The sequence below is a fragment of the Sciurus vulgaris genome, assembly GCF_902686455.1.
Source record: "Sciurus vulgaris genome assembly, chromosome: 8".
Taxonomy (NCBI): Eukaryota; Metazoa; Chordata; class Mammalia; order Rodentia; family Sciuridae; genus Sciurus; species Sciurus vulgaris.
In genome coordinates, this window is record NC_136468.1 from 100,381,875 (window position 1) to 100,394,548 (window position 12,674).

At 33.6% G+C, this 12,674-nt stretch overlaps 1 protein-coding gene across 1 annotated transcript in view; it reads left to right on the plus strand.

Annotated features, from left to right (window-relative positions):
- CDK13 (cyclin dependent kinase 13) overlaps window positions 1-12,674 on the plus strand; it is a 99,958-nt gene that overhangs the window by 73,484 nt on the left and 13,800 nt on the right. The window contains 2 exon segments of the mRNA XM_079151748.1: window positions 1,667-1,768; window positions 1,863-1,940. Of these exon segments, the coding sequence (XP_079007874.1) occupies window positions 1,667-1,768; window positions 1,863-1,940 (180 nt within the window).

Below are 12,674 nucleotides of genomic sequence, written 5' to 3' on the forward strand. Positions count from 1 at the left end.
TTGGGCTTTGTATGAGGGTTCATATTAAAGAATGGTATGGGTTCTTTTGACTTCCTGGGAGGATAGAAAATATGAGAGTTGAAGACAGTGGTAAGTATATGAAGATCAATTATTGTGACTAGAAATTAGAATCTTGGAGATGGGTTTTTGATTATGTTGTAGAGGAAGTATAGGATTTAAATGTGAAAAACCGGGAAGGAATTTCAAATTTTGAAAGAGTTAAGGCACAAAAAGGTAAACATTTTCACAGAATGATTTAGTCCATCTCTAGTAGCTAGAGATTAAGGTACTTCCTCATATGCCAGTAAACAAACAAAAATCACTAAGAAAAGTACATTAATGTTAGAAAAATCTAATCCTTATTTGCTATCACAGGTTTACATCTTAGACTTCTTAGTTTTTACCAAAGTTAGCTAAACTTTCTTCTGTCTTTGAAACACTGTTAATATATTCCTATCTATGATAATGCTGTGATCCCTAGATTGATGTCTTTACTAGTGTTTATAGTATTTGGAGAAATGTGGCTGTGTGGATGCTGAGCAGGTTTTGATACATCTTTCAGTGTCTGGGACTTCAAATCTGTATTTGGCAAGAGGGAATTGATTTATAAGTTGTATGTTCCTTTTCTTTTTTCCCCAAACTGGTCCAAATCCAAGCCAATCTCTGGTACATGGGCTTGGAATACAGTGTTTCTGGGGAATTTTCTATGATATGATATAAGAAAGAGTTGATCTAAAGGCATACATTAATCATCTGGAAGTGTACATTTTAACCACTCATCAGTTTAAGAGCATCTGATTTTTTTAGGGCCCTTTTCATTCACATATATCAGGTAAAATTTGACTTTTCCAGAGAATGTGTACTGTGATGGTCCAACTTAACTTTGAATATAACTTGGCTAAGTAATCTCTTATATGGCAAAGAAAGAACTAAAAGTATGTATGTCTTTTTAGTAGGTGCCAAAAAAAAAAAAAAAAAAAAAATCAGATAAAGTACCTTATCTGGTTTTAGTGGTTCTTTGCAGGAGAGACCCCAGTTACTGTAGACTACATTTCTGTATTCTATGTTCACAAACCAGAGTGGGTCAAAATTAATGAAATTTTGTCTAAGACATGACCAGTTAAAAACTTTTGTTAGGGGCTGGAATATACTTAGTGGTAGAACACTTGCTAGCCTCCATGAGGCCCTGCGTTCGATCCCCAGTACCACAAAAACAACAGCAACAAACTACAAAGAAAAAAAAAAACCACCACATTCATTAGGTGATCCCAATTTGAATTATGTCTTGTCATCTATTAGTAATTTGCCAGATTTGGCCAATAAATTCCCTTTTAAATAAGTTAATTTTAAAAATGTTTTGTGAAAAGGAAAACATTTAACAGTTGAGTTGATATAGTGACCTACCTTTAACCAAATTATAGTTTAAAATATTCAACTACTGTTTATTTTCATATATAAAGGAAACTTTTCAGTTAATAGGTTACTCTCAGAAGCATATTAAAATCCTATGTTAGGTGCCTTAATATATCTACATTTGGTGGGCAGATGAAAGTGGTTTTAGTAAGGATTGTAGTACTGCTTTGATAATCCAAAGTAATGTTTTCTAAGATAATCTCTCTGATTCCTACAAATACTAATTCTAAAGAGTGCTTTTTGTGTTTTTTAGTCGACCATATACCAATAAGGTTATCACTTTATGGTACCGTCCACCCGAACTGCTGTTGGGAGAAGAACGATACACACCAGCTATTGATGTATGGAGCTGTGGGTAAGATAGACCATTAATTGGTTTATTCTACTTAAAACTTTTGGTAGTGGATTAAAATGAGAGCATTTGTAATGGTGGGTGTTTTTTCCATTAGATGTATCCTTGGTGAACTCTTCACTAAAAAACCTATATTTCAAGCAAATCAGGAACTTGCACAACTAGAATTAATAAGGTAAGCTGCTGATGATAATATTTGTGGGGTTGGAATTTGTCAAATTCCATAGGAAATTTAAAATTTTTTAGCTTGTCTTTGCAGGAGGAGGACATCATGGTTCTCTTGAAGGCTAATGGCTGCTAAGTGGAGGAGAAATCAAAATGTAGGCCCTTTGATGCTTGCTCCATTAGCTTTTAAGAATCTTAAAAGTCTCTAGTTCTTTTTTTCGGGGGGATGGGGGGGTTAAATTAAAGGACTTGAGGCCCAAAATAGAGAACTAGGAAGTAAAAGTAAATATAAGATGGGAGAGAAAAAATAGGCAAAATAGACACTTTTAAAATAGACACTTTTAAAAAAAAAGTATGGCATAAAGGAAAAATTAATGTTTTAGAATATTATAAAGAAATACTATTTTCTATGCACATGATATGTTTATGTGTATATTATATATGTATACACACCAAAATATGTCCACACTACCATAGGTCTTTACCATTTAGAGGCTCTCATAAAATCCAGCTCATAATCAGTTATTCATGTTAGTCAAAAATTTTTGTTCATCTTAGATTTAAAAATAATGTTTAAAGGGACTTTGGTTTTATATATAATAATGTAAACTTGCAACTTATAAGACTTTCATGAGTTTCAGAGTAAGGATGAAGTCTTAGGAAAGATGTTACTCAGATTTATAGAATTTTACTTTCCCAGTAGAACAAAATGAACTTAAAAGTAACAAATAGTAATCAGAGAAGGATCACAAGTTCATCTGATAAATTTTAAAGATAATATTCAGAAACAGTGGGAATCGACAAGTAGATGCCCTAAGGGGTAATAATGTTTGCCTTCCCCTACAGAAAGAAAACATACACCAAAGTCCAAAACCTTAGTATTAACCTTGGTGTTTTGGTGAGATTTTTTTTTTTTTTTTTTTAAACTGTAGGGCTCATTAGAGACAGATGAGCATCCAATTAGAACCTGCTCTTGCTCTGGATATAATTAGGCTATAATCAGAAATATCCAAACCAGAAACTAATACTGCTTCAATTCCTAAGCAGCCAGTTGCCTCACTTGAAAATAGAAGCATATGTCCCAGACTTGAGTAAGGAGCTGTCCAAGCACAGACAGAACTTTTAATGAAATTACAAAGAGAAGGGAGTATCTTACCCATTTTCTTTTGCTGTATCTGAATACCACAGACAGGGAAGCTTATGAAAAATACAAGTTTATTTAGCTCACGGTTCTGAAGGCTGGGAAGTTCAAGATTGGGTAGCTGCATCTGATAAAGTCCGTCATACTGGTTGGGAAACTGTAAAAGTCCTAAAGCGGCACAGGGAGGCAGACTAAGCTACTTAGAGAGCACTTGCTTTTATAAAAATCTACTCTTCGAATAACCCATTTATCAGTGCAGCCCTCACGATCCGTTCGCCTTCCAAAGTTCCCATCTCTTGAATACCATCAACATAGGACTTTGAGGACAAAGTTTCCAACACATGAAATTTTTGGGACTCATCCAAACTATATAGAAGGGAGGGAGGGAGTTCACCTGATGCATAGGAAACTTTTATCTTTTATTGGATGACCAACAAGTAAACAAGGATCAGGAGGAACTGATACTTACCAAATATATAAAAAATATATTTTAATGCTAATTGAACATTTACAAAAGTTAGTTATATATTGGTAGAAAAATTAAAAAACGAGTAAATTTCAAAATAGTACAGACTGTATTTGCTATAAAATAAAATAAAACTAGAAATGAATGTTAAAAAAAATGGAAACAGTCTCATCAAGAATCCGAAAATCTTAAATATGTTAAAAAAACAATGATAGACTGACTATGGACTCAAATGGTCTAAACCTGTGCTTAGGAGAAAAATCACAGCGTTAAATATAGTCATGTGCTATATAAGGACATTTTGGTCAAGAACAGAGCATGAATAGAATAGAGACCCCCATTATATAATGGAGAACCAGACATGGTGGTGCACGCCTGTAATCCTTGCAACTCAGGAGACTGAGGCAGGATTACAAGTTTGAGGCTAGCCTCAGAAACTTACTGAGGCTCTAAGCAATTTAGCAAGACTCTGTCTCAAAGTAAAAACTTTAAAAAGAACTGGGAATGTAGCTCAGAGGTGAAGCATCCCTTGGTTCAATCCCCGGTACTAAAAAAAAAAAAAAAAAAACCTGAAAAATTACTGTCATCTGGTGATGTCATAACTGTCGTAGCATCATAGTGCAAAGATTACTCACTTTTGTAGTGATATCAAGCAAACCTGTGCTGCTAGTCATATAAAATTATAGCACATACAATTATATAAGTACATAATACTTGATAAAGATAATAAGCAACTGTTACTGGTTTATGTATTTACTATACTATACTTTTTATCGTTATTTTAGCTTGTACTTCTTCTACTTATATATAAAAAAAAGTTTACTGTAAAACAGTATGCCGTGTTACGCTGGCAGCAGTCTCATACAACTCGTGTTTACTGCCTCTCTTGATTGCATCAAGAGGCCGCGTCAAGTGATTGACCTATTCCATCTAGGTTTGTGTAAGTACACTCTATGATGTTCATACAACAGAATCACCTAAACACACAATTTTCAGAACATATCCTGTCGTTAAACGACTCACAACTACATAGTTCTAAGAAAATGAAATTAAATGAATAAAACATTCATCTGACAAGCTAGGGAAAAGAAACAGCAAAATAAATTCAGGGAATAAAAAGGCACTTAATGAGTTACAATAAGAAAAATGTAGAAAAATACATTCAAGATGTAGTCTTTGGTTATTCATATACACATGCAATATAAATCCAGTAGCTGAATGTAATATGAAAAGAGTATAAAGAAATAAAATTAAAACTGAATAACTCCAATGCCATTTGATTCACCTAAATTGAACCCAGAACACAGTACAAAACTCAAATATGGGCTGGGGATATTGCTCAGTTGGTAGAGTGCTTGCCTTGCATGCACAAGGCCCTGGGTTCAATCCCCAGCACCACAAAAAAAAACCCAAAAATCCTCAAATATATGAAATAGTACTGACATATCCTTAATCAGACTTGAACCAGGCCTCAGACATTTTCATAGGTAAAATCTTAAAGGTCAGAAACCAATACTTGTAATATTCTTTTAATTACTCCATAATGGAATAATGTAGTAGAAGCTTTCTTATCTAACCTTCTGTTGAACACAATTATTAGATTACTGATGTTCTCCATTCCTTCTATAAATAAATATTAGCTTGATAATTTGGCATGCTACATGCTTGTTAGCTAGTGGCTGTCACTTTTTAGTGAGACTATGTGTTTATCCTGTCAGTTAAAGAATGTGATGACCAAGGAGGTGGGTGATTGTTTCCAATTTTTTATGCAGACATGTGTGGTTTAATTAAATATAGACATGCAGTACTTTGCAAAAACTTTAAATTGCTGTCTAATTAGAGATGGACAAATAACTGCCTAAGTAGAAAGAAAAGTTTAAAACTTGGAAGGAATTAGCATACCAGTTGTGTTGAAAGTGTTTTTAATTTCTAGCTTTATTTCAAGAAACCCAAACAAAAAATCGTTCATATGTTATGGTTGTGGTTTGTGCAAGAAAACTAATGCAGAATTCCATTCAATGAATACTGTGTTCAAAGAGAAAACCTTGACCTTTTGTCAGAAGATTGGAGAATAAATGTACATTTAAAAAATTTCAATTAAAATAAAATGCTTAAATTACGTTTCTGTGTATCTTCTTTTATATAATTCCCTCTAATTCATTTTATTTCATTTAACCAACTGTTGTTCCTGATTTTATTAGATATTACATATTATCCATGATAGTTAACAGGTTTATACACAATACAAACATTCTTCTACGAATTTCACCTGAATTACTTCAGTTAAATACCCTAGTGTTTTTCTTCGATAGTTAAGAAAACTGACCCTCAGTGAAGAATTTATCCATAGTTGTACAGTTAGCAAGTGACAAAATCCAAGATTTGAATCCAGACATTATTACCTTAAAGTCTAAACTTTTTAACCATTACTCTGTTGTTATTGCTTGGTAAATAAAAGGTCTAGAACTTTTTTATAGAGGATAACACGAATGTCAATCCTTGGCAAAGGCAGCATGAGAAATTTCTGTAGGATATTAATACAAAATTTCTAAGGCAAATATTAACAATTAACTTGCAACATAAGATAGGGTTCATCCCAAGAATACAAGAAAGTTTTAGGAAATCTGTTAGTATAATTCATCATTTTAATAGAAGTAAAATAGTATGCTTTTATCTGATAGGCATTGACTAGGCATTTGCTAGAAATATAAACTCCTAAATAAATGTAAAGGGGTATTTCTTTTAACATGATAAAAATATGTATCACGAACTAACAGCCAGAATAATATTTAGTGGTAAAATGCTAGAAACTGTAAAGACAAAAATGAGGAAAAGTTGTCTTTTAGTATTTTTTGTATTTAAGAAGTACTAACCAGTTAACTAGTAGTATTAGGGAAGTGAACCTAGAAGAGGTACATAGAATGGAAAGGTGAAAGCCTAATTGTTGTTAATTTGTGCAGGATAACATTGTATACATTTATACACAGAAAATGCAAATCATCTGAAACACTTCAAAAGTAAGTGTTTAGTAAACCAGGAGCAGTGGCACATTCCTGTAATTTCAGTGAATCAGAAAGCTAAGGCAGGAAGATCTTAAGTTCAAAGCCAACTTCAGCAACTTAGAGATGCACTAAGCAACTTAGCTGAGACCCTGTCTCTAAATAAATAAATAAATTTTAAAAATTAAAAAAGTGTTGGGGATGTGGCTCTGTGGGTCCAATTCCTAGTACCCCACCCCCAAAAAAGTGTTTGGTAAAATAGCAGAAAAATGATATATTAGTATGCACTGTACAAACAGTGGGGGAACAAAGATACCTTTAATAAAACCACTGTAATTACCCCAGGAATATTGCAAACTATAATACCCCACTTTATTCTTTGAAAAACTATTGGACGCATATCTTGCTTTGGTTAAGGAGCCTTAATTTTTTAAAGATAGCAGTTCATCCTATATTAATCAGTACATTCCTAATGAGAATTTCAAAAGACCATTTTTGAAACTTAACAATTGACTTTGTGTTTATTTGGAAAGATCAATGTGAAGATAAGTAGGAAAGGTCTTAAAAAGAAGGAAAATTTCTGGGCATGGTAGCGCATGCCTATAATCTCAGCTACTCTGGAGGTAGAGGCAGCAGGATCATTAATTTGAGGCCAGTCTGGGCAACTTATACCCTCTATGAGAGTAAAAAGAAGAAAGAACCGAAGATGTAGCCCAATGGTAGAGCACTTGTCTAACATTCACAAAACCTTAGGTTCCATCCCAGGCACTGAAAAACAAGAAAACCAGGCGGAGGAGGGGGGACCGGGGGCTTGAAAATTTGGGATATCATGGTAAGCAAATAATGGTAGTTACTATTATTAATGACTTGAAAGCCATTTAGGCATGGATGTTTCAAATTAAATGAATAATTGAACAGTATTTATGGGTTGTTGGTTGTGTTGACAGTTACTAGTCTCTCAGGACGCAATGGGGGCCAAGGGGAAGAAGGCAGAAAGCTCATTTTCTACTAGCTAGTGTGCAGGGCAGACAAGACAAATTAGCAAAACATATTAGGTGGTAATTAAACATAGGGAATGATAGGAAGTAGTGTTGTACACAGGTTCAGAAAGTGATCTTTCACAGGTAACAATAGAACACATCTAAAAACAGTGAAGGAATAGCAAATAAAGACCTTGTGACATGGATGTGCTTGGGTGTTTTTTTTTTTTTATGAATATATTAAGTCAGTTGGTGACCCATATGGGAGAAAAAAGCTCAGCTAATTAGCTTAGTATACAGTAAGTAAAAGGGAGATGCTAAATCTGCCTGGCACAGTGGTGCATGCCTGTAATCCCAGTGACTCCAGAGACTGAGGCAGGAGGATGATGAGTTCAAAGCCAGCCTCAGCAAAAGAGAAATGCTAAGCAACCCAGTGACACCCTGTCTTTAAATAAAATACAAAATAGGGTTGGGATGTGGCTCAGTGGTCGAGTGCCCCTGAGTTCACTCCCCAGTACCCACCCTCCACTCCAAAGAAGAGCCATTGTACAGAAGGATGTGTTTACTTTGATTTCACTTAGGGTAACACAGATACATCAAGAGAGTCTGGAATTGTTAAATCTGAACATGGACGTGTGAGAAAGCTAGGGAGGGAAAGTTTTACTTTCTGCTTTGTATTTTTTTAAGATACCAAATATTTTTAGTATGAGAGATGCTTCAGTTTTTTGTAGCATTAACTTATAAAAATGAAATAAAGGAAGTTTCTGATAAATGTCTCAGTGTAATGAGGCAGCAGATTGTATTGAAAGGGGTGAGAGCTTGAGAATCTAAAATGAGTGCTAGCTTAGTTACATCTGGCTCTTATTACGTAGGGTAAGTTTTGTAATGCTCTAAATTTGTATCTTCGTAATTAAAACAGTACTAGTAACATGTTTAGGGTTGTAAGAATGAAAATATGTATCCTAGTACATATTTTTCCCCTCATCTTATTGGCAGTAATGCTAGATTATTTACCTGATCTAAAGGCTCAGACACAGTGAGAGCTACGATTAGTATTAAGGGCATGAAAAACCCATCAGTAGTGGAAATACTAATCAACCTGTTTTAAAGAGATTTACACTGCAGTGATTTGAGTTGTTTTATTTGTAATTAGCTTTATTCTAGGGATATTTTTAGGCAGATTACTAAAGTTTTATAATAGAAGTACAATGGTTCAGGGGGCTGGGAAGATAGCTCAGCTGGTAGAGTGTTTGCCTTGCAAGCACAAGACCCTGGGTTCAATCACTAGCACCGCAAAAAAAAAAGAAGAAGAAGTACCGATGGTTCAAAAAATGATGGGGGGTTTGTGGGTCAGTAGTAGAGTGTTCACCTAGCATGTGTGAGGTCCTGGGTTCAATCCTCAGCACCACATAAAAATAAAAGGTATTGTGTCCACCTACAACTAAAAAAACTTTTAAAAAATGATGGGAAAAGAACAGAAAAATATTCGGGACAAATTGGATGAATGAATGAGGGCAAAAAATGTTTGTGGTTATAGATGATAGGATCACACTTTTAACTCCCAAGCTAAACAAAGAGCCATTATATCATGCAATGTGTATTGCTTATGGAAAAAAGAAGACTTAATCACAGGAGAAATGATAAGTAGATTAGAATAATATAATCCTGCTTCTCTTATGACACACCCTACCCAAATATACAAATATTCAAAACTTTAGGCCTTGATGGTCACACAGGTAAGATTGCTAAGATTTAATGGGCTTGGATTTTGGTTTTACTTTTTCTAAAATATATGAAAAGAAGGAAACTTACTATAAAAGATGAATCATATATATACCTTCATATACTAATAGCATAAAATATTGGGTAGACATGCTTCTCAATCTTTTTGGTCTCAGAACTTTTTTACACTCAAAAATTATTGAAGATTTCAAGAGCTGCTGTTCTATATTGATTGTATTCGTAATTACCATATTAGAAATTAAAGCAAAAATGTTTGTGAATTCATTTTAATACAGTATAACAGCATTTTAATTTTAAAAAGTCTGTCTTCCAAGATAGACCAAAGATAAAAGTTGCTGGTATGAGTGACATTGTTAGACATTTTTACAAGTCTTTAAATGTCTGGCTTAATAGAATTCACACTTGGATCCTCATCTGTAATGTGTTGTTTTCAATAGACTTTTCAGATAATTGTGCATATTCTTTTTGAAACCACAAAAATCACATAAGTGAAAGTCTTTTACAGGTTAGTTGTAATATGCAATCAGAATTCATTGAAGGAATATTTTGTACTATACTGTAGTGAAGCTGATTTGTCTGTCTTGCACTTTGAGTAGATCTTTGATTTTATGATGTTATTCATTGGTCATTTGGAAAACATTGGTTCACTGAATAGAGCAAAACTTCCAAATGTATCATTTCATTTTATATTTGTTGTCACCACTAGTCTCATCAGAAAAACCTTGTATTTACAAAACTTGTAAAAAGTAGTGTAAAGTTGTCAAGCTCATGGTATTGGGTATAGGTTTTCCAATATTCTAATTTCCCTTGAAAATTAGAATTTTACAATTGACAATAAATACTCAGTTTTCCTTGAAGTGAAAAACACTTTTTGCATATTTGAGAAAATGTCTAGCAATACTCAAATCTGAATGACCAGTAATTTGTTAACTTCTTATGGGTGAAATGGAAGTCCATTTAAAAAGTAGTGACCTCACCTTGCAACTGAAATAATTGCACAAATATCTCTCCTCAAACATACATTTTTGTGTATGTGCAGAAGTGCTTTATGAGTATATCCCATTTCCTCACAGAATATTACAAAGATATATTTTCAAATGTGAGAATCTAATAACAGCTACTGCTTCAACAAGTATATTACCTGAAACTGGGTCCACCCAATCCCCAAAATTGCATGGTAGTGAAGAGTACTTACCACTAATATAATTTGGTGCCGCTGACTTGAATCATGTTGTTACCAGTAGTTTTATCCACCATTGTTTCTGTACTATTTGTGCAAGTTAACGTAATTGAAAAAGACATAATGTCTTAATAATTTTGACTGCTATAGGAGAACTCTATAGACCCCATTTTTGAGAATTTTTGCTGTTCTCAAGTCTTACATAAGACTACTGATATAAAACATTTAAATTAACAAGTAGAAAATATAGCAATACACTGAAATACTGCTTTTATTAGGCTCAAGTGGTATTCTTCCTTTGAAAGTAAAGATGAGTACATATTAGGAAATCTCTTAAAGAATTTGACATTAGTAGCCCTGTGTAGAAGATACCCATGATAAAAATGAGTTTCTTAAAAAATTGGTAAATCTGAAGCACATTTTAAAAATATAAAAGCCACAAAAGTAAAAAGCTCATAATAAATAATGCTTTCTTAACAGGAGCTATGTGTCAGTTTGTATATATATCTGTCAATATCTTTATTATGTGTAGTACTTACAAAGTTACCTAATGTTGTGCCCTATCATTGTTTTATCATGTTTGAGAATTGCCACGTAATGCAACAAACCATGATGATAAAGACAAAATCATTTTGAAAAAATGTGGACAGACTAATTATAAGTGAAATGATTGTAAATCTGGATAGCTTCAAAGAAACAACAGTTAGTACTTGGGAACTATAAGATCTCAGATGGCTACCTAATCATTTTATATATCGAAATTTGAACTTTTCCTATATGAAGCTTTTCTGATTAACTGCTTAGATAGACTAAGAACATTAAAAGCAGAAAATAAAACCTATGAAAAGAAGTACAAATCTCATTGGAAAAAATATATAAAACTGAGGGAAATGAAAGAATATTACTGTTATAGAAATATTAAGCATTATAAAGATAGTAGCCATTTCTAAGTTAATTTGTAATTTCAGAGCAGAAGTTGAATCCCATATGAGGCAACATGTGGTGTTGACACCAGACTGGATCTGCAGATCATAATAGATTCCCTTGGATATTTGGGAATTTAGTATATGCTTTGCCATATGATGCATTACAAAATGTCTTTAAATGATAACTGGGATAGCTGACTGACCACAAAAGCACAGATTTTGTTAAAATACAGTTATCAATTGCTGTTGTGACAGCTAGTTTCTGGAAACTTCCTGTCTCATTATGTCTTCCATCATGTATGCTTCTACTGGTTAGATACCTTCAGTTCTCAGTTGCTTCCATAGCACATATAATAAAACAATTGAGACTCTTTTTAGCTAAGGCTAATAATTATAAGACTGTTAATAGACAGGTGCTAGTTCATGTAATTTTACGGCTCTGAAATAAAATGAATCTCCATTTTACAAAAGAAGAGTAGGTTCCTAAGCAGTGCACTTCGACCAATATCACACAGACAGGATTCACTTTTGAAGTTGGTTTCCAGAGTGTGACTTCATTATCAGTAGGCAAAGTGCATCTTAAAACTTCATTGTGTTACCCCAACTCTTCTGCTTCCAGCTCACCTTGAGCCCTAAATTCCACCTACATTGTTTTACTTAAGTCTTTCTCCCAAATGGTTATTCTTTGCTATTTCCATGACTTTGCATGTATTCTTCTCTTTGCCAGTGATATTTTCTTTTATTCTCTTTCCTACTTAACTCTGGAATTATAACCAATATTCTTTTCTCCTTCCTTAAGTTTTCAAGTTTGTGATGGAATGTATCCCTAATTATATCTCGTCCAGTATACTTTAATGTATTAATGTACATCATTTTGTGTGGGATTGATTGATTTATGTAATTACTAGAAGAAGTATACAAAAACAAGAGACAGTTTCTGAAAATATAGTAGGACAGACATGTAAACAAGTAAAATACAAAGCAGATGAGATAAATGTCAGTGAAACAAATAGCAAGTCAAGAATGGCTATTCTAATTAGCATTTGAAAATAAAGAAGAGATGACTAAATTGACTAAAGAAGAGTTGACTAAATTGCATTTGATCTGAACCTTGAGGAGTGAGGTGAAGAGGATTCAGCTGCTTAAAATCTAGGGAGAAGAAATGTAAGCATAGACATGAAAGAGTGGTCTGTGGAGAGAGATACATCAGGAGATGAAATGAAGCAGGCAGTTGGGTACCCCATCACAGAAAAAGTCCATGCTCTGGGATTGTGCTAAAGGAGGAAGTTTGAGAAGGTTGTGAAAATTG